General features: G+C 40.9%; 1 protein-coding gene across 2 annotated transcripts in view; it reads left to right on the top strand.

Annotated features, from left to right (window-relative positions):
- LOC311302589 (uncharacterized protein) overlaps positions 1-24,527 on the top strand; it is a 103,196-nt gene that overhangs the window by 23,902 nt on the left and 54,767 nt on the right. For both annotated transcript variants that reach the window (XM_084428577.1, XM_084428578.1), the window contains exons 5-6: positions 13,514-14,203; positions 17,827-18,552. In XM_084428577.1, the coding sequence (XP_084284703.1) occupies positions 13,514-14,203; positions 17,827-18,552 (1,416 nt within the window). The remainder of the gene's footprint in view (positions 1-13,513; positions 14,204-17,826; positions 18,553-24,527) is intronic.

Here is a 24,527-nt window from a genome sequence, read left to right as displayed (position 1 = left end):
CCTAGCAACCACCCAAAACATCCTAGCAACCACCCAAAACACCCTAGCAACTGCCTAGCAACCACTCAAAAGACCCTAGCAACCACCCAAAAGACCCTAGCAACCACCCAGAAAACCCTAGCAACCGCCTAGCAACCACCCAGAATACCCTAGCAACCACCTAGAACACCCTAGCAACCACCCAAAATACCCTAGCAACCACCCAAAAGACCTTAGCAACCACCCAGGACACCCTAGCAACCACCTAGCAACCACCCAGAACACCCTAGCAACCGCCCAAAATACCCTAAAAAATACATTAGGAACCACCCAGAACACCCTAGCAACCTTTGCGGCCCAAACTTTCTCAAGCCAACTTAAAGTTTGTCTCGACGAACTTTCGCATCTAGTTATTATTATTATTCTTCTGTTAAAAACTGTTGACTCAAACTCGTCCTAGAGCTTTAACTCTACATACTCCAAACTCGGCTCACACACTCAAACTGATCTGAAGTTAGTTGCTTTATCTTTTCAGACTGATCGGACTTACGGTTTTCCTACAAATGACGATCAAAACTCGGAAAAACTCCCATTGACTTAACATTGGGCATTCTAAAAAAATTCAAACTCACCAACCGACAAAAATTTAAATCTAAATCCCTTGAAAACTAATTCAAACTGCCATTCTATATATATTAGCCAATGAAACTCATTTAAACTAATAAACTCTAATCTCATACACTTATAAACTAATTAACTTAAATTTAATAACTAATTAACTAATAAACTCATGAATTCATAGACTTATGAACTCTTAAACTCATAAATTAATACATTCTGAACTCTAAACTCATTTAAACTTATAAACTCTAAACTCAAAAACTTGTACACTTATAAACTCTAAACTCATAAACTCTGAGTGTGTGTGTGTGTGTGTGTGTGTGTGTGTGTGTGTGTGTGTGTGTGTGTGTCTGAGTGAGTGTGTGAGCGAGGTAGTCTGTGTGAGTGTGTGTGTGTGTGTGTGTGTGTGTGTGTGTTTGTTTGTTTGTTTGTATCTATCTAACTTATTTATATATCTATCATAAACTTCAAACTACTTTAAACTACTTTAAACTTCAAACCAATTTAAACTTCTTAAGTTTAAAGCTCCCAGCTCCCAAGCAACTCCATAGCAACCAAACTTGAGTACCCTAGCAACCGTTTTGCAAGACCTATATCTCTGTATCAGAACATCGTATAGAGATGAGGTTTGGCTCTTTTGACTCATGCTAGCAAACAGCACTTCCAACATGCTACATATGCTAGCAGTGAATAGCTACATGCTAATAGCGATTAGTTAAGTGTTAAATCATGCCAAGATCATGCTAAGAACTCTATAAAAACTCCATAGTAACCATCTGTGATAACTACCAACCACCTAGTAACACCATATCAACCGCCCTGAATACCATAGCAACCCCCCAGAACACCCTAGCAACCGCCTAGCAACCACCCAAAAGACCCTAGCAACCACCCAGAACACCGTAGCAACCACCCAAAAGACCCTAGCAACCACCCAAAAGACCCTAGCAACCGCCTAGCAACCACCCAAAAGACCCTAGCAACCACCCAGAACACCGTAGCAACCACCCAAAAGACCCTAGCAACCACCCAAAAGACCCTAGCAACCGCCTAGCAACCACCCAAAAGACCCTAGCAACCACCCAGAATACCCTAGCAACCACCCAAAACAGCCTAGCAACCACCCAGAACACCCTGGCCACCACCTAGCAACCACCCAGAATACCTTAGCAACGCCTAGCAACACCATAGCAACCACCCATAACACCCTAGCAACTGCCTAGCAACCACCCAGAACACCCTAGCAACCACCCAAAATACCCTAGCAACCGCCTAGCAACCACCCAAAACCGCCTAGCAACCACCCAAAACACCCTAGCAACCGCCTAGCAACCACCCAAAATACCCTAGCAACCACCCAAAAGACCCTAGCAACCACCCAAAATATCCTAGCAACCACCCAGAACACCCTAGCAACCGCCTAGCAACCACACAAAAGACCCTGGCAACCGCCTAGCAACCACCCAAAACACCCTAGCAACCACCCAAAACACCCTAGCAACCACCCAAAATACCCTAGCAACCGCCTAGCAACCACCCAGAATACCTTAGCAACCGCCTAGCAACACCATAGCGACCACCCATAACATCCTAACAACCGCCTAGCAAAAAACTTTCCGGTCCAAACTTTCTCAAGCCAACTTAAAGTTTGTCTCGACGAACTTTCGCATCTAGTTAAGTTGGCTTGAGAAAGCCAACATATTGAAATCCTATTTAAACTTATTATTATTCTTCTTCTGACCGGAAAAAAAACTATATGTATCTCCTCCTAGAGCTTTAACTCTACATACTCCAAACTCGGCACAGACACTCAGACTGATCTGACTCGGTGTGCTCTATCTTTTCAGACTGATCGGACTTACGGTTTTCCTAAAAATGATGATCAAAACTCGAAAAAACTCATTCAAAAACTCCATTGACTTACATTGGGGAGTTCTAAAAAATTCAAACCGACAAAAATTTAAATCTAAACACCTTGAAGACTAAACCAAACTGCCGTTCTATATACTATATGAGCCATTGAGACTCATTTAAACTAATAAACTCTAAACTATAAACACTTATAAACTAATTAACTTATAAACTCATGAATTCATAAACTTATGAACTCTTAAACTCATAAATTAATAAACTCTGAACTCTTAATCTCATTTAAACTTATAAACTCTAAACTGATTTAAACTTATAAACTCAAAACTCAAGAACTCATACACTTATAAACTCTAAACTCAGACACACACACTGAGTTTATGAGTGAGTGTGTGAGCGAGTTAGTGTGTGTGTGTGTGTGTGTGTGTGTGTGTGTGTGTGTCTATCTAACTTATTTATCTATCTGTCAAACTTCAAACTACTGTAAACTACTGTAAACTTCAAACCACTATAAACTTTCTTAAGTTTAAATCTTCCAGCTCCCAAGCAACTCCATAGCAACCAAACTCGAGTACCCTAGCAACCGTTTTGTAAGACCTATATCTCTGTATCAGAACATCGTATAGAGATGAGGTTTGGCTCTTTTGACTCATGCTAGCAAACAGCACTTCCAACATACTACACATGCTAGCAGTAAATAGCTACATGCTAATAGTGATTAGTTAAGTGTTAAATCATGCCAAGATCATGCTAAGAACTCTATAAAAACTCCATAGTAACCATCAGTGACAACTACCAGCCACCTATTAACACCATATCAACCGCCCTGAATTCCTTAGCAACCGCCTAGCAACACCATAGCAACCACCCATAACACCCTAGCAACCGCCTATCAACCACCCAGAACAGCCTAGCAATCACCCATAACACCCTAGCAACCGCCTAGCAACCACCCTAGCAACCACCCAGAAGACCCTAGCAACCACCCAAAACATCCTAGCAACCGCCTAGCAACCACCCAAAACACCCTAGCAACCACCCAGAACACCCTAGCAACACCCTAGAAACCACCCAGAATACCCTAGCAACCGCCTAGCAACCACCCAAAACACCCTAGCAACCACCCAAAACACCATAGCAACCACCCAGAATACCCTAGCAACTGCCTAGCAACCACCCAAAAGACCCTAGCAACCACCCAAAACACCCTAGCAACCACCCAGAATACCCTAGCAACCGCCTAGCAACCACCCAAAACACCCTAGCAACCACCCAAAATACCCTAGCAACCGCCTAGCAACCACCCAAAAGACCCTAGCAACCGCCTAGCAACCACCCAAAAGACCCTAGCAACCACCCAAAATATCCTAGCAACCGCCTAGCAACCACCCAAAACACCCTAGCAACCACTCAAAACACCCTAGCAACCACCCAAAAACCCTAGCAACCACCCAAAAGACCCTAGCAACCACCTAGCAACCACCAAACACACCCTAGCAACCACCCAGAATACCCTAGCAACCGCCTAGCAACCACCCAAAATACCCTAGCAACCGCCTAGCAACACCATAGCGACCACCCATAACATCCTAGCAACCGCCTAGCAAAAAAACGTTCTGGTCCAAACTTTCTCAAGCCAACTTAAAGTTTGTCTCGACGAACTTTCGCATCTAGTTAAGTTGGCTTGAGAGAGCCAACTTACTGAAATCCTATTTAAACTTATTATTATTATTATTATTATTATTCTTCTGTTAAAAACTGTTGACTCAAACTCGTCCTAGAGCTTTAACTCTACATACTCCAAACTCGGCTCACACACTCAAACTGATCTGAAGTTAGTTGCTTTATCTTTTCAGACTGATCGGACTTACGGTTTTCCTACAAATGACGATCAAAACTCGGAAAAACTCCCATTGACTTAACATTGGGCATTCTAAAAAAATTCAAACTCACCAACCGACAAAAATTTAAATCTAAATCCCTTGAAAACTAATTCAAACTGCCATTCTATATATATTAGCCAATGAAACTCATTTAAACTAATAAACTCTAATCTCATACACTTATAAACTAATTAACTTAAATTTAATAACTAATTAACTAATAAACTCATGAATTCATAGACTTATGAACTCTTAAACTCATAAATTAATACATTCTGAACTCTAAACTCATTTAAACTTATAAACTCTAAACTCAAAAACTTGTACACTTATAAACTCTAAACTCATAAACTCTGAGTGTGTGTGTGTGTGTGTGTCTGAGTGAGTGTGTGAGCGAGGTAGTCTGTGTGAGTGTGTGTGTGTGTGTGTGTGTGTGTGTGTGTGTGTGTTTGTTTGTTTGTATCTATCTAACTTATTTATATATCTATCATAAACTTCAAACTACTTTAAACTACTTTAAACTTCAAACCAATTTAAACTTCTTAAGTTTAAAGCTCCCAGCTCCCAAGCAACTCCATAGCAACCAAACTTGAGTACCCTAGCAACCGTTTTGCAAGACCTATATCTCTGTATCAGAACATCGTATAGAGATGAGGTTTGGCTCTTTTGACTCATGCTAGCAAACAGCACTTCCAACATGCTACATATGCTAGCAGTGAATAGCTACATGCTAATAGCGATTAGTTAAGTGTTAAATCATGCCAAGATCATGCTAAGAACTCTATAAAAACTCCATAGTAACCATCTGTGATAACTACCAACCACCTAGTAACACCATATCAACCGCCCTGAATACCATAGCAACCCCCCAGAACACCCTAGCAACCGCCTAGCAACCACCCAAAAGACCCTAGCAACCACCCAGAACACCGTAGCAACCACCCAAAAGACCCTAGCAACCACCCAAAAGACCCTAGCAACCGCCTAGCAACCACCCAAAAGACCCTAGCAACCACCCAGAACACCGTAGCAACCACCCAAAAGACCCTAGCAACCACCCAAAAGACCCTAGCAACCGCCTAGCAACCACCCAAAAGACCCTAGCAACCACCCAGAATACCCTAGCAACCACCCAAAACAGCCTAGCAACCACCCAGAACACCCTGGCCACCACCTAGCAACCACCCAGAATACCTTAGCAACGCCTAGCAACACCATAGCAACCACCCATAACACCCTAGCAACTGCCTAGCAACCACCCAGAACACCCTAGCAACCACCCAAAATACCCTAGCAACCGCCTAGCAACCACCCAAAACCGCCTAGCAACCACCCAAAACACCCTAGCAACGCCTAGCAACACCATAGCAACCACCCATAACACCCTAGCAACTGCCTAGCAACCACCCAGAACACCCTAGCAACCACCCAAAATACCCTAGCAACCGCCTAGCAACCACCCAAAACCGCCTAGCAACCACCCAAAACACCCTAGCAACCGCCTAGCAACCACCCAAAATACCCTAGCAACCACCCAAAAGACCCTAGCAACCACCCAAAATATCCTAGCAACCACCCAGAACACCCTAGCAACCGCCTAGCAACCACACAAAAGACCCTGGCAACCGCCTAGCAACCACCCAAAACACCCTAGCAACCACCCAAAATACCCTAGCAACCGCCTAGCAACCACCCAGAATACCTTAGCAACCGCCTAGCAACACCATAGCGACCACCCATAACATCCTAACAACCGCCTAGCAAAAAACTTTCCGGTCCAAACTTTCTCAAGCCAACTTAAAGTTTGTCTCGACGAACTTTCGCATCTAGTTAAGTTGGCTTGAGAAAGCCAACATATTGAAATCCTATTTAAACTTATTATTATTCTTCTTCTGACCGGAAAAAAAACTATATGTATCTCCTCCTAGAGCTTTAACTCTACATACTCCAAACTCGGCACAGACACTCAGACTGATCTGACTCGGTGTGCTCTATCTTTTCAGACTGATCGGACTTACGGTTTTCCTAAAAATGATGATCAAAACTCGAAAAAACTCATTCAAAAACTCCATTGACTTACATTGGGGAGTTCTAAAAAATTCAAACCGACAAAAATTTAAATCTAAACACCTTGAAGACTAAACCAAACTGCCGTTCTATATACTATATGAGCCATTGAGACTCATTTAAACTAATAAACTCTAAACTATAAACACTTATAAACTAATTAACTTATAAACTCATGAATTCATAAACTTATGAACTCTTAAACTCATAAATTAATAAACTCTGAACTCTTAATCTCATTTAAACTTATAAACTCTAAACTGATTTAAACTTATAAACTCAAAACTCAAGAACTCATACACTTATAAACTCTAAACTCAGACACACACACTGAGTTTATGAGTGAGTGTGTGAGCGAGTTAGTGTGTGTGTGTGTGTGTGTGTGTGTGTGTGTGTGTGTCTATCTAACTTATTTATCTATCTGTCAAACTTCAAACTACTGTAAACTACTGTAAACTTCAAACCACTATAAACTTTCTTAAGTTTAAATCTTCCAGCTCCCAAGCAACTCCATAGCAACCAAACTCGAGTACCCTAGCAACCGTTTTGTAAGACCTATATCTCTGTATCAGAACATCGTATAGAGATGAGGTTTGGCTCTTTTGACTCATGCTAGCAAACAGCACTTCCAACATACTACACATGCTAGCAGTAAATAGCTACATGCTAATAGTGATTAGTTAAGTGTTAAATCATGCCAAGATCATGCTAAGAACTCTATAAAAACTCCATAGTAACCATCAGTGACAACTACCAGCCACCTATTAACACCATATCAACCGCCCTGAATTCCTTAGCAACCGCCTAGCAACACCATAGCAACCACCCATAACACCCTAGCAACCGCCTATCAACCACCCAGAACAGCCTAGCAATCACCCATAACACCCTAGCAACCGCCTAGCAACCACCCTAGCAACCACCCAGAAGACCCTAGCAACCACCCAAAACATCCTAGCAACCGCCTAGCAACCACCCAAAACACCCTAGCAACCACCCAGAACACCCTAGCAACACCCTAGAAACCACCCAGAATACCCTAGCAACCGCCTAGCAACCACCCAAAACACCCTAGCAACCACCCAAAACACCATAGCAACCACCCAGAATACCCTAGCAACTGCCTAGCAACCACCCAAAAGACCCTAGCAACCACCCAAAACACCCTAGCAACCACCCAGAATACCCTAGCAACCGCCTAGCAACCACCCAAAACACCCTAGCAACCACCCAAAATACCCTAGCAACCGCCTAGCAACCACCCAAAAGACCCTAGCAACCGCCTAGCAACCACCCAAAAGACCCTAGCAACCACCCAAAATATCCTAGCAACCGCCTAGCAACCACCCAAAACACCCTAGCAACCACTCAAAACACCCTAGCAACCACCCAAAAACCCTAGCAACCACCCAAAAGACCCTAGCAACCACCTAGCAACCACCAAACACACCCTAGCAACCACCCAGAATACCCTAGCAACCGCCTAGCAACCACCCAAAATACCCTAGCAACCGCCTAGCAACACCATAGCGACCACCCATAACATCCTAGCAACCGCCTAGCAAAAAAACGTTCTGGTCCAAACTTTCTCAAGCCAACTTAAAGTTTGTCTCGACGAACTTTCGCATCTAGTTAAGTTGGCTTGAGAGAGCCAACTTACTGAAATCCTATTTAAACTTATTATTATTATTATTATTATTATTCTTCTGTTAAAAACTGTTGACTCAAACTCGTCCTAGAGCTTTAACTCTACATACTCCAAACTCGGCTCACACACTCAAACTGATCTGAAGTTAGTTGCTTTATCTTTTCAGACTGATCGGACTTACGGTTTTCCTACAAATGACGATCAAAACTCGGAAAAACTCCCATTGACTTAACATTGGGCATTCTAAAAAAATTCAAACTCACCAACCGACAAAAATTTAAATCTAAATCCCTTGAAAACTAATTCAAACTGCCATTCTATATATATTAGCCAATGAAACTCATTTAAACTAATAAACTCTAATCTCATACACTTATAAACTAATTAACTTAAATTTAATAACTAATTAACTAATAAACTCATGAATTCATAGACTTATGAACTCTTAAACTCATAAATTAATACATTCTGAACTCTAAACTCATTTAAACTTATAAACTCTAAACTCAAAAACTTGTACACTTATAAACTCTAAACTCATAAACTCTGAGTGTGTGTGTGTGTGTGTGTCTGAGTGAGTGTGTGAGCGAGGTAGTCTGTGTGAGTGTGTGTGTGTGTGTGTGTGTGTGTGTGTGTGTGTGTTTGTTTGTTTGTATCTATCTAACTTATTTATATATCTATCATAAACTTCAAACTACTTTAAACTACTTTAAACTTCAAACCAATTTAAACTTCTTAAGTTTAAAGCTCCCAGCTCCCAAGCAACTCCATAGCAACCAAACTTGAGTACCCTAGCAACCGTTTTGCAAGACCTATATCTCTGTATCAGAACATCGTATAGAGATGAGGTTTGGCTCTTTTGACTCATGCTAGCAAACAGCACTTCCAACATGCTACATATGCTAGCAGTGAATAGCTACATGCTAATAGCGATTAGTTAAGTGTTAAATCATGCCAAGATCATGCTAAGAACTCTATAAAAACTCCATAGTAACCATCTGTGATAACTACCAACCACCTAGTAACACCATATCAACCGCCCTGAATACCATAGCAACCCCCCAGAACACCCTAGCAACCGCCTAGCAACCACCCAAAAGACCCTAGCAACCACCCAGAACACCGTAGCAACCACCCAAAAGACCCTAGCAACCACCCAAAAGACCCTAGCAACCGCCTAGCAACCACCCAAAAGACCCTAGCAACCACCCAGAACACCGTAGCAACCACCCAAAAGACCCTAGCAACCACCCAAAAGACCCTAGCAACCGCCTAGCAACCACCCAAAAGACCCTAGCAACCACCCAGAATACCCTAGCAACCACCCAAAACAGCCTAGCAACCACCCAGAACACCCTGGCCACCACCTAGCAACCACCCAGAATACCTTAGCAACGCCTAGCAACACCATAGCAACCACCCATAACACCCTAGCAACTGCCTAGCAACCACCCAGAACACCCTAGCAACCACCCAAAATACCCTAGCAACCGCCTAGCAACCACCCAAAACCGCCTAGCAACCACCCAAAACACCCTAGCAACGCCTAGCAACACCATAGCAACCACCCATAACACCCTAGCAACTGCCTAGCAACCACCCAGAACACCCTAGCAACCACCCAAAATACCCTAGCAACCGCCTAGCAACCACCCAAAACCGCCTAGCAACCACCCAAAACACCCTAGCAACCGCCTAGCAACCACCCAAAATACCCTAGCAACCACCCAAAAGACCCTAGCAACCACCCAAAATATCCTAGCAACCACCCAGAACACCCTAGCAACCGCCTAGCAACCACACAAAAGACCCTGGCAACCGCCTAGCAACCACCCAAAACACCCTAGCAACCACCCAAAATACCCTAGCAACCGCCTAGCAACCACCCAGAATACCTTAGCAACCGCCTAGCAACACCATAGCGACCACCCATAACATCCTAACAACCGCCTAGCAAAAAACTTTCCGGTCCAAACTTTCTCAAGCCAACTTAAAGTTTGTCTCGACGAACTTTCGCATCTAGTTATTATTATTATTCTTCTTACCAAAAAATTCCACTCAATCTCCTCCTAGAGCTTTAACTCTACATACTCCAAACTCGGCTCAGACACTCAAACTGTTCTGACTCGAGTTGCTTTATCTTTTCAGACTGATCGGACTTACGGTTTTCCTACAAATGATGATCAAAACTCGGAAAAACTCCCATTGACTTGCATTGGGGAGTTCTAAAAAATTAAAATCCAGATTCAAACTGACCAACCGACAAAAATTCAAATCTAAATACCTTGAAGACTAAACCAAACTGCCGTTCTATATATATTAGCCAATGAAACTCATTTAAACTAATAAACTCTAATCTCATACATTTATAAACTAATTAACTTAAATTTAATAACTAATTAACTAATAAACTCATGAATTCATAGACTTATGAACTCTTATACTCATAAATTAATAAACTCTGAACTCTAAACTCATTTAAACTTATAAACTCTAAACTCAAAAACTCATACACTTATAAACTCATCAGTTTATACACTTATAAACTCTAAACTCATAAACTCTGAGTGTGTGTGTGTGTGTGTCTGAGTGAGTGTGTGAGCGAGGTAGTCTGTGTGAGTGAGTGTGTGTGTGTGTGTGTGTGTGTGTGTGTGTGTATCTATCTAACTTATTTATCTATCTATCTCTCTGTCATAAACTTCAAACTACTTTAAACTTTAAACCAATTTAAACTTCTTAAGTTTAAAGCTCCCAGCTCCCAAGCAACTCCATAGCAACCAAACTTGAGTACCCTAGCAACCATTTTGCAAGACCTATATCTCTGTATCAGAACATCGTATAGAGATGAGGTTTGGCTCTTTTGACTCATGCTAGCAAACAGCACTTCCAACATGCTACATATGCTAGCAGTGAATAGCTACATGCTAATAGCGATTAGTTAAGTGTTAAATCATGCCAAGATCATGCTAAGAACTCTATAAAAACTCCATAGTAACCATCTGTGACAACTACCAACCACCTAGTAACACCATATCAACCGCCCTGAATACCATAGCAACCCCCCAGAACACCCTAGCAACCGCCTAGCAACCACCCAAAAGACCCTAGCAACCACCCAGAACACCGTAGCAACCACCCAAAAGACCCTAGCAACCACCCAGAAACCCTAGCAACCGCCTAGCAACCACCCAAAACACCCTAGCAACCGCCTAGCAACCACCCAAAACACCCTAGCAACCGCCTAGCAACCACCCAAAAGACCCTAGCAACCACCCAAAATATCCTAGCAACCACCCAAAATATCCTAGCAACTGCCTAGCAACCACCCAAAAGACCCTAGCAACCACCAGAAATATCCTAGCAACCGCCTAGCAACCACCCAGAATATCCTAGCAACCACCCAAAACCGCCTAGCAACAACCCAGAACACCCTAGCAACCGCCTAGCAACCACCCAAAAGACCCTAGCAACCGCCTAGCAACCACCCAGAACACCCTAGCAACCACCCAAAAGACCCTAGCAACCACCCAAAATACCCTAGCAACCGCCTAGCAACCACCCAAAAGACCCTAGCAACCATCCAAAAGACCCTAGCAACCGCCTAGCAACCACCCAAAACACCCTAGCAACCACCCAAAACACCCTAGCAACCGCCTAGCAACCACCCAAAAGACCCTAGCAACCACCCAAAACAGCCTAGCAACCACCCAGAACACCTTAGCCACCACCTAGCAACCACCCAGAATACCTTAGCAACGCCTAGCAACACCATAGCAACCACCCATAACACCCTTGCAACTGCCTAGCAACCACCCAGAACACCCTAGCAACCACCCAAAATATCCTAGCAACCACCCAAAACACCCTAGCAACCGCCTAGCAACCACCCAAAAGACCCTAGCAACCGCCTAGCAACCACCCAAAAGACCCTAGCAACCACCAAAAATATCCTAGCAACCACCCAGAACACCCTAGCAACCACCCAGAACACCCTAGCAACCACCCAAAATACCCTAGCAACCGCCTAGCAACCACCCAAAATACCTTAGCAACCGCCTAGCAACACCATAGCGACCATCCATAACATCCTAACAACCGCCTAGCAAAAAACTTTCCGGTCCAAACTTTCTCAAGCCAACTTAAAGTTTGTCTCGACGAACTTTCGCATCTAGTTAGGATATATTGTTTAAATAGACTAAAATACTTTATGAAGTTTTGCTTAGTAAAAGGATCCTGATTTAAGAATGTTGTGGTATGTTTATTTTAAATGGATTTAGAAAAGTCCTTTTTGCAGTCTAGTATCTTATTTTCCTTATTTTCCTACAGTTACTAGATACAGATACCAAAGTATAGCTTGTCTGGATTATGAACTCCATATTTGGGAAGAATATACAATAGGTTGGGGGATAAAACTTGTTTGTGTACATACAATCTTTCCCAACTCAACACAGGCTCTAACATCTCAAAAATTGCTAAATGGGCTGTCGGTGTGCTTCTAGGATACAATCTTTATTTTAAGACCTCTGTTCTTCATGTAAAACATCTGATGTACACTTATTTTACAGTAATGCCTATATTGTTTGTTTAATCTAAATACCACAGTAATCACAGTCACTCAGGTGATCAGCAAAAAGCAGTCATGAACTGCTTGTTCTTGAGAGTGGATGCAATCAGGGCTAAATTTTCCACTAAGCAAAATGATGTAGACTTTTCAACGTCTGTCACAAGTCGTATGTTGAAAAGACATCCACTGAGGAGCCAGAATGAAAGTTTTTATGACATCTTTTTTTGACGTGTTCTGCACGTCCGATATAGACATTCATGCATTCAAATGTGGCCATTGTGGACATATTTTCAACATTATTTATGGTCTCATTTAGACAATTTATACTGTTTCTGGACCAAATAAACACTCTCAGGATGCATTAAATTAAAACTCATGTTTAATTCAATGTAATTTCCTTTTGTAATTGCAAAGCAACTCACAGACAGTTTGTGTTTGTACAAAAATCATGAACATAAAAGACACATCTGTAAATCACACAGATCTGAAGGAAAGACTTTCTGGCTCAGACACTTGTGCTGAACTTAATCACAGACATAAAATACAGATACTTTGACTATTTCTGTCAGACGTCTACAGAAATAGTCGAAGTATCAGTATTTTATATCTGTGATTAAATTCAGCACAAGTGGCTCATTGGGAAACACTGTCTGAGCCAGAAAGACAAACACACACTGTGGACGCTCCTCAGTGGACGTCTTTTCAACGTTCGACTTTTGTGACAAAGACGTTGAAAAGACGTCTTTTGGACATAATTTTGCTTAGTGTGCAGCTTCATTTATTACTAACCAGATTGACGTTATTTCTGTAACAAAAAGGTGCTGAATAAATGGTAAAATACTTCAATTGCTGTAATGTCTTATGTCTCTCTTTTTCTTTCAGTGTCAAATACAATATCCAGTTCTGAAATGAAAAAGCTGACCCTTGTGCTGTGTGGATATGATGTAGAACTGAAAACCTCTATGTCAAAACTTTTACTGGAGAAAAAGAGACCCATATCAACTCAACAAGAGTCCAGATCAGTGCATGTGTGGAGTGAAGTGGAGAATCATGGTCGTGTGATCAGTCTGGTGGAGCTTCCAGCTCTCAATCAGCTCTCAGAGGAGGAAGTGATGCGTCAGACTCTCCGCTGTGTGTCTCTCTGTGATCCTGGAGTTCATGTTTTCCTCTTCATTGTTCCTGTTGGTCCACTGTCTGATGGAGACAACGCAGAAATGGAGAAGATCCAGAAGATATTTTACTCCAGAGAGCATTTCATGGTGCTCTTCACCTCATATAGTACTAAACTACGTGCAGAAGATTTTATGAAACACAGCCCAGATTCTCAGAGGTTAATCGGTCTCTGTGGAGGTCAGTACAGAATGATGGGGTTAAAGGAGCCCGAAAACTCAAGACAGATCCCAGAACTGCTGGATTATATAGAGGACATGAAGACCGAACCATATTCACTTCAGATGTATGTGAAAGCTCAAGAAAACAGAGTCAGACGTGAAACAGAGGAGAAATATAAAGAAGAACTGAAGAGAATGGAGGATGAAATGAAAGAGAAAAAGCAGACGATTCAGTTAGAGGGTGAGTGGTTTTTACTTTTAAAGTCCCTCATTTTTTTGTATCTTTATTTAGTTTTATGTTTGAAAAAAGTATTACATTGATAGCAGTAAAATATCTAGGAGCTTAATGGAGCGGATTTTATGATGTGATATGATTATTTATCCTATGATTGTATGAATTTAGCTTTCAGAAAAAAGGTTTGAAAGTTGAACATTGCATGTGATATAGGTCCTTTATAAGGTACGTGACATTGGACTATAAGTCCTCAAATTCAAAATGGCGTCTGCACTGACAATCGGCCCTCGTGTTGTTTGCCGTGATCATGCTCTGCCACACATGGCCAGCTCTGGCTGACAAGGATATATGAAATTGCCGACTGGAGGCCAGCAGTGCCAGCTTGAGGACACATTCAGGCCAAGATCGCTTGCTATGTGGTGTAGTGCAACATCTTAGACTGTTCTGGTGTTAAAAAATAAAAGTAATCACTTGATTTTTATGCATCTTATACTATTTCTTAGTCCATTAATGGTATTCATTTTGTGGTTGTTAGTTATTGTTGTTTATCTTTTTTTGTAAAACAATCTATTTTATTAAATGTGTCTTGTGTTGCTGCCCCTTAAATAATAAAGGAAGGAGTGATCTAACACTCACACTTTCGTTTTCAGAAACCGCTACATTAGTGGTGCTCCTGTATGAGGTCTAGGGATGGCGAAAACTAAAAAAATTCTTGACCGACCACGAGCCTCATTAACCGGTTGAAACCGGTTAATCGATTAGTTTAAAATATGCTACTACGCTATTTGACATAACAGCCATTTCGAGCCGCGCCTGCAATTTCGCAACTCTGTCGCATCTCTCTGCCGCTCTGCCTCCCGCTCACACACACACACACACACTGCTCGTGCCCTTCCACTCACGTCACGTTTTTTTAAATCCCCTACAGCGCGAAACATGAGTCCCGCAAACGCGGCGCCGGGGAGCTTGAAAGTAATCGGAGGACAAATGGCTCCTTAGTTTCGAAATGGTTTGGGTACAAGGTGATCGCGTTGAAAATAAAGGCGTTTGTCTAGCGTTAGAAGCTCATTTGAAACATTGCCGCGGCTAAGAAAATTACAGCTCCGAAGAGACGCCGCTTTAGATTGAGGTAGTGCTAACAATAATAAAGAAAGATGATGATCATCATCACCTTACATCATAGATGATGTGCTTCTACTGTATTTAAGCACTGTCTCACACAAGTTGCAACTTACATCTGTGTCATTCTTTTTGGTGAAATGGTCTCACACACTACTTTTCTTTGCACGCTTCATCCTGTCGTCTGCCCTGGCTCTAACCTCGAGTGTTTTAGCCTGTAGCCTTTACTTTCTATATGCAAACCTTGTGAGCGTGCGAACCCAAACGCTGTGACCTCGCGCCAAATGTTTTTATTGGTTTATTAAGTACAAACAGGCGAGTTATGAAAAATTGAGTGTGAGGGATTTGTTCACTTCACACAAAAATATTTTTGAATGAGATGGCTAACTGTAGTAGCGTTTAGCCCACTGTCTATAATAGCCTAATTTAGAGATCACTTTTTTTTTTTAACCGACTACCGACAACTTTGATCGGTTAAAGTTGATACGGTCAACCATCGGCCAAACAGTCATCGGTTAACATCCCTAATGAGGTCAAGTACTACAAACGTTTTTTCAATTATCCAACAGAAAAGTTTGATTTTGATGAAGACACTGAGCCTGTTGCTGATAAATCCATTACAATAATCTCTTTAATGTAAAGTAAATCAAAGGCTTTAGTCAATTCTTAATATTCAGTGCTGTTAATGTAAAACAATACAGTTAACCTGTTAACCGTTGCCAGAGCGCGGGCGCACTGAAGCGGTTTTATTTATATATAGTTCAAAGTTACTATCAGATTTAATGTTATACCTTGACAAACTATACATCATTAAAAAGATATAAGACTCAAGTTTCAGAATTTGACCACTATTGTATTCTGAGAAACTTATAGCGACAGTTATTTCTTAATTTGTGTCAGGAGTTATGAAATGAAAAAATGAGTCGATACCTTAGATATGAATTATGCGCGTCAGCCGCTTTCATTCATAAAAAAACTCCCGTGCCGTCGTCATGACAGCGATACACAAAACAACGTCCTTCTAGGCTTTAGCTCAAAAATGTGCAGATTTGGAGAAATATTGATATATTCTCATAGTTTTACATCAGATTTCTATAGACAGGAATAATATTTATTGAATTTATACCCAAATGCGTCGATGTAATCATTATGAGCGTTTGCATACTCTGTTAATGTGTTTTCAATTCATACCAATAGCCTGAGGGCGCCCTCGCCGCCCTGTGCACAGTATTAGAACATGAAGAAGTGCCATAATCATGTGACAATCCAGGACGCCTCGAACACACACACAGCTAACAAGAGATCGCGCTGTAACTATGGCTGTAACATGCAGATACAGACATTTTGAAGACAATAAACATGTTTGCTATGATATTTGAGTTACCTGTGTTTTTCAATCCATGCCAGGTATTTCCATAATAATAGATTATATGTATAATGTAATGCTAATCTATATAGAATCGTTGTGCAGAACACTGTCCAATAGTATATTTTCTGTCTGATTTTTTATCTGAAGCCAAATTAGATCACAGAAAATTATTTAAAATACTCGATTTGCTTTATAAAGTAAGTTTATAAGCACAAACATGGTTTTAATCTCATAAATTGTCGTGTATTGATGGTGTGCTAAGCTAACATGCTAGCTAGCCCTAGGTGCACCTGCCACCTAGAAGTTATATTTTTATTATTTTTTGAATGCTTACTGAAATGTTTCTTTATTCAAGAAATGCATTAGATATAGTTTAAAATGTAAATGTGAACTTTGAGAAAAGAAATTAATGACTGAAACCATATGAATAGCCTGTGAATAGCCAGTCGTTAGTAACTATAATGCAGACAAAAGAAATGCATATTTAGAGCCATAACCAGGCTGGAGAGGTGTGAATGTGTGCAGGGGGAGACTGAGACTGAATGGGGCTCGTTTGCACCACAAAACAATAAAGACAATATACTGGATAGATGGTTAGAAGATGGCAATAAACATCAGTAGCATTTTAGCATCAAATCAAAATAAAGTCACATGACATGGTCTTGAAAAACATTTCACTAAATACAGAGTTTTGGACTTATTATCTTAAGATTTTAAACATAAAATGTTTAGACATGTGGCATTAGCTGTAGTGCATTTCTAGATTGCTCCAGTGCCAACTTCAATTTTATTTTCATGAAAATGATAAAAAATCATTTCTAATAACTTTACAAAACTTTGAAGCTATTTATAACAATTTTTGTCATTATGACAATAATTAATTCTACATTTACAATAAACTGCCAGGTGTCAGCTTTCAAATGAGATCATACTTGTGCTTTTAGTACAAAGGGTTCATGAACTGTATCTGTTTCAGTTTGGGTATGTCATTTCTTGGGATTTTTCAAAAGTGGGGTTGCAGCTTAACAGGTTAATAAAAAGACTAATTATCGATATCAGTGGATGAAGTATTAAAGTAATGTCAGGTTATATCTCAGGTTGGCAGGGCACTGTTTTGATGTCTCTTGTGTCTCTGTTTCAGTGAGAGATCTGAGGATTGTTCTGCTGGGAAAGAATGTGTCAGAAAACAGTCGAGTGGGAAACCTAATCTTGGGGACCAATGCGTTTGACAGTGAAGCTCCTTTAGTTAAGAGGAATCTCCAGCTGTACAGTCAGAAAGTCGGAGGAAGAGTGAAGGACAGACATGTGATGGTCATCAACAGTCCTCAGCTGCTCCAGACACACATCTCACATCATCAGATCACACAGCACGTGAGAGAGTGTGTGTCTCTGTGTAATCCAGGACCTCATGCCTTCATACTCGTACTGCAGTATAATGACTTCACTGAGGAGGACATGAGAAGAGTCAAACAAGTGCTGAAAGAATTCAGTGAAGAAGCGATTAAACACACCATTGTGCTCACGACTGACGGAAAGTCATACAGAACAATAATTAGTTCTTATTTTGAGAATAAATCGATTAATCAGTTAATTCAGGAGTGTGGAGGAGGACAACTGCAGCTCGATGAAAGAAACCCAGAATGGTGTTCTGAGATTTTCAAGAGTGTTGATAAGATACTCAAGGAAAACCAGGAAGATTATCTCACATGTGACATATATGAAGATGTTAAAGAATCATCGGTGGATAAAGAGCAGAGCAGCTCAGAGGATTCAGTCAGATCAGAGGAAGAAAACGAGGAGCATTATCATGAAGATGATGGAAAACCAGAAGAAAGGCAGAGAGAGAGAAGTGATGAAGGTGTTCAAGGTATTTTTTTTTTGTAAGTTTTCAGAAATTAGTTTCTACACAGCAAAAACTCCAGTTAAATTAACTCTCGTGGGAGTGTAAAGTGTTAAAATGAGTGTTAAATGAAAACTGAAGAGTGTTAGTTAAGCCTTATTCGCACGGAACATCATCCATCTCCATATAACCATTCTTTTTCTTTAATTTTTTTTTTTTTTTTTTGCTCTTCTGATGGTTTTCAGTTTTCTCTTTCTGCAAATTGCACATGGTGTATAGTGATATGACCCAGCATCCAAAAAAGTATCAAAACACTCCAACACAGCCTCCATTCTTCGTGAAAGATGGATAAAAAGGGCCACAGGAAACAAAAACTGTGTTATTTGGATTAAAACTAAATCGTATATGCAAGTAAAACATGAACTGTTACCAGATTTATGTTTAACGAGTAGTTCCCTATATTATTACAGGACATTCGCAGGTCAAGAACTTCAAACATCTAAAGCGTATGCCTTCGAAAACCATCTCCTCAGACAGCGCGTGAATACTGAATAGAAGTCTTTCACGTCTTGCGCTTGTACAGACGAATTCACACAAAACTATGTAAAAACACCTGTCTTGGCGAGTATCCTAGTTAACAAAGTCAGTTATATCTCAAATGAACGTAGACAGTATATTCAAATGGAGTCCGTGCGTTCAGTCTTAACCCTCTGATGTGTTTTTGGGGCCCTTGATGTTTTGATATGCCCTGACATTTGTGCTTATTTCAGATACTTATAACATACCATTGGCCAACATGAAATTTTGCTGTATTCAGCACAAACTCTGCTACAATAATATGAGAGCAAAATGGAGTTACATGTTTGCATTTTATAGAAAAAATATATTATGCGTGGTTAGTAGGGGTGGCACGGTACATGAAAAAACATCCGAACCGTTCGGTTCGCTTGTCTCGGTTCAGAGTAGGGATCGACCGATATGGATTTTTTAGTGCCGATACCGATTTTTTTTCATCAGCCTTAGCCGATGACCGATACGGGCTGCCGATTTTCTTGGGCCGATATTTGGAGCCGATACTGCTTTTGCTCACTCAATATAAATCATAAAAATGACACAATGATGATAACAAATGTTACAAGTCTCAATTTAAAAAAGGAACATTTATTGAACTTAAAAAAACAAAACAATATTTGACAAATATTAAAAACATGTGAGGTAGAACAAGTAAAAAAAAGTTCAGTGCTAAAATTCTGAAAATAAATATTTAAGCATGAATAAAATAATTACACTATTGCACACAGTAGCAACAAGCAAGCAGCATAATAAACGTCTGTCTTTGCTATGCAGTCATGAACTGCGCTCTCCATGATGACATGGAGGAAGGATTAATTTATTTCCTGCCCTTTACGACTACATATATTTATGGAGATGAGAAATAAAAACCCGCCCTGTCCAGCTATGATCAGCTGTTCGGCCGAGCTTTCGATGCTGTCGTATTATTCCACCACGCTTGCGGCATTCTGAAAAGTTGAGATGTTATCATCGCGATGCGGCGCGGACGCGCTTCCATTATGAGCACGCAATGTCAATGAGCACGCCTACATTTGAAATAACGAACTTGAGCGCGCAAAAGACGCGATATGTGAACAGGCCCTAAAAAATTTAGATGTTTTCATCTCACCACGGCATAGGAGCGCCTGGACAAACGAGCGCGCTGCATCGCATGCGTGTCGCAACCGCGTCGCTTCTTTTATGAGCACACGTCCAAACCTCAGCCAGGTGGTCGCTGAATAAAACTCCCAAAAATATCACGGAACAACGTCGGCATTATTAAATCCTATGACCAGTGTTTGTAACAGCTGCCGTATACATATGGATAGCCTCAAACTTAGCTATTTGCAGCTCCCTAAATACAATGACAAGCAGTTTTATAGATGAGGCATTCGCGTTTTCCATTTGGACCCACAAACTTGCTTAGTTGCACGCACATATAGAGCAACTGTTTCCACTTTTAAAGTGTATGGCAATATTTCAGCTAAGTCAAACAGTTAAAAGATGCTTTGAAAGTTTAAAACTTGCCGTTGTCTTGAAGAGGCTTTCCAGCACTCTGCTAGTGTGGGAGGGGCAGTGCATGGGCTGCACGTGAACTGCAGTGTCTCCAGCAACACAGAACTGCCTGCAGACGCCTGTCTGTAAATAATGCCGGGAAAAAACTATCGGCGAACGCAGCAGCCGCGTATCGGCCAATGCCGATAAACGTCAAACCCGCAAATATCGGCCCGATTTATCGGCCGACCGATATATCGGTCGATCACTAGTTCAGAGCGTGTGTGCGTCGCACGGTTCGACCGGTTCAACGCATGCGCAATGTAGCCTCGTACCTATGTGACCGCAGAGTCTCCAACACGGAGGTAGCTCGCCAAGGGGCTGTTCACATATCACCCGTTTGATATTTATTAATAATAAAAGATAAGCTAACGTGCATTGTAAATGTCAGTAAATAGTTTTTTTGATAAAAATTATTTAAAGGCTGAAATATGTGAGGTTTATCTTTTTATAAAACCTTTTGCCAACTTTATTTGAACTTGTGCATGTTAGATAACATGTTGCAAAATACTCCTTTAAAATCTGGCCATCATTTTTAATGTTATTATTTTAATGTTTATGTAAATAAAAAGTGCATATTAATGCTAATTTTATTTGTTATTTGCTGGTTTTCGACATAAATCTTAATTCAGGATTCTGTGATAATAACCGTGATAATTTTGGTCGGTCACTACAATCATGAAATTCAATTTTCATGCTATTTCATCTCTAGTTATTATGAACTAAAATCAACTATAATTGCGTGTTTTTACAGTATAATATGCAAAGTACAATTTTAAATAAAATAATAAATTTCTGATTCTGTTCTTTTCTCTGACACTTAAGTGTGACATATGGCAAGTGGGAGAGATAAGGTTGAAGGATGCGCTTCTCTCTTGCTGTATCACAATCTCACCTAGCTTTCCTCAAAATTTGTGCATGATTACATATAAAAAAATTGTAATACTGTATCCTAAATTGTGGATAATTCAGCTATATATCATATGCTGAAGTACATTTCTGGAGTGTTCTAGATTAAAAGAGAAAATAATAACAAGAACCGTTCAGAACCTAAAACCGTGATACGAACCAAACCGTGGGTTTTGTGAACCGTGCCACCCCTAGTGGTTAGTAAGTTTTAGGGAAAAAATTGTCACCACGATAAGGCCATATAACACACAGTGAATGTTGTCCACAAGACTTTTGCATTACCATTCTTGTAAGCTGTAATTTTTACTACAAAATGATGTGCATTCTGACCACTCTTTCACAAACAACAATATATGTGATTTAAACTTTGTAAGTCAGTTTTTGTGTCAGCACTGCTTTATGCGTAAGCGTGTTGATGGCCATGAATATTAATGTGATTCACACCAGGGGAGACAAAAGACACTCCCCCAATTGGCTATAATGCCTCATCAAGGTGCTGTGAGGTAACCTGAACAAAGAATGATGAACTAAGAATGATTCACTGATGAATAAAAAGTTAAAAAGAACAACATTTATTCAAAATAGAAATCTTTCCTTACAATGGAAAGACTTAAATTCATTACATTTACTAAAATACAAAAAAAAAAATGACCCCAAACGTTTGATTTTTTTAAATGAAAAAAAAATATTTGTATTCAATGAATCCTGAAAAAACTATCTCAGGCTATATAGACATAACCTATATATAACTGTATAAGCTTTATGGACCTACACATAGTATAAGTCAACTGACTTTACATAAAATTGAAGACATACTTGAATTTACACATTAAACCACATGTTGTGGTACAGAAGATGTACATATGGAGAGACAAGAGTATTACAGAAGGCAGGTGGTTTGTAAAGCACACTCACCCACCTCTGCGTAAGCTACTCGCTCATAGTGTTGCAGCTGCTCATGCAAGAAAAATGGCCCAGATGGAGGGGAGAGGGACACCGATGATTTTGCAGCCTGATGGTTAGTGGAAGACTCCACTAGAATAGACTCATGGGCGAATGTGAGTCAACAGAGCTCAGTTGCGGTCCAGTTTCTCGTGCAAGAAGGAATCTCAGAGTCTGTGGAAACATGTCAACATCAGCCTCTGTTTTCCATGACAGAAAGGGCTCCCTGTTGCTTGCCAGCTTGTTTGCCTTGGCTCTCTTCGGGACAGGTGCTTGGACATGTTCATGGTCACGTCTGTATAAAAAAAAAATTTAATAAAAACGTGAGCATGCTGATAACACAATCAAAGAACGTACTCAGTTACTAAAGTAACCTCGATTCTCTATAGAAGAGAGTACTGCGTAAGTATCTTACGCTATGGGGAAAATCCCTTTTCCACGAGATATTGAAGCCAAAAATTATCCTTTAATTTTGCATTAATGTAAAACGCGTTGCGGCAGCATGCAGACATAGGCAAGACAGCTCGCGCACCTATCTTCTAGAGAGAACTGAGGTTACGTTAGTAACCGAGTACATTCTCTTACGAGAGGTCTCTCGTACTGTGTAAGTATCTTATGCTATGGGGAACACAGTGCATGCTGGGATCTAATACCAACAAACCCAAAGGCGAAAACACCTGGGGTTCTTTCAGTACATAATCACCAAGTGAACTCACAGAGAGTCCTGGAAAGAGGAGGGGGTGAAGCCACTCTTTCCCACATACAGCAGCGTCAGAGACGCGAAGTGCTTAACATCATATCATACAGACAGGGCGGGACTCGGCCTGAACTGATGAGGAAAAATGCGGGTCTTATGCAATTTGCCCGCAACAATTTATGGTCGATCAGTGGGCAGCGCCCAGTGGTCTCAGCATTCTGAATCGATAGCCCCCGAAGCAGACAACACTGATTCGTCTAGACCGACAACAGCCTGGCCTGTAAAGCGGGAACCTCTAGGTTATAAAACCTTATGAATGTAGACGGGGAGGCCCAGCCTGCCGCCATACATATGTCTTGCAAGGCAATCCCACTGGACCAAGCCCACGATGAGGCCATGCCCCTCCTGGAGTGCGCAACGGGCACTGCAAGCTCTTGGTAGTGTATGCTAGCGCTATAGCATCAACTATCCACCTGGATAGGCTCTGTTTCGATGCAGCCAGTCCCTTGGAACGCCCGCTGAACGAAACAAATAGTTGCTCTGTCTGTCTGAAGGCAGACGAGCGAGACACATAAGCTCTTAGCTAGGGCTGGGCGATAAAACGATAACGATATGTTTCGCGATAGACACGTAATCAATATCAATAAAAAATGCGTTCGATAAAACGTTCGATAATTTTTTTTTTTTTCGTCGGAAGAAACCAGCAAAGCAAGTTTGATTGCATGAACAAAGGCACTCACTCTCTAGTAACTAGATAAAACAGGAAAAGTCAGCTCGCCTGACTTAAAGTCTGACCGTAGTCAGACCAATGTCATCTGCAGATTATGCAAGACCGTCGTCAGTTTCTCTGTTATTCGCGTGCTGATGCGCTGTTCTAGCGTGTGCGTTTCTCAGCGCATACATGTGAAGCTCACATGCACTAAAAGCCTGTCTACCAGCGCCTGAATACTAAGTGAAAGCAAACTTGAGAAAATTGAGAGAAAATCTGCTTGTCAAATGCGTGATTAATAGACGCGTCGCGCGCAGCTCTTAAAGAGACAGTAGTAATAGTAAACACGCTGCCGCTTGTCCTTAAAGGGATAGTTCACCCAAAAATAAAAATTATCTCATTATTTACGCACTCTAATGTTGTTCCAAACCTGTATTAATTGCCTTCTAATATTTTCTAATATTAATATTTTGAAGAATGTGGGTATCCAAACAGTAGCTGGTCCCCATTGACTTCCATAGGAGAAAAATATACTATGGAAGTCACTGGGGTACATCAACTGTTGGTCATTCTTCCAAATAACTTTTATTTTCAACAGAAGAAAGAAACTTATTCGAGTTTAAAACAACGTGAGAGAGT

The sequence above is a fragment of the Rutilus rutilus genome (genome assembly GCF_951802725.1).
Source record: "Rutilus rutilus genome assembly, chromosome: 1".
Lineage (NCBI taxonomy): Eukaryota > Metazoa > Chordata > Actinopteri > Cypriniformes > Leuciscidae > Rutilus > Rutilus rutilus.
The sequence above is the reverse complement of the archived record's forward strand: the minus strand, read 5'-3'. Positions and strand labels throughout refer to the sequence as shown.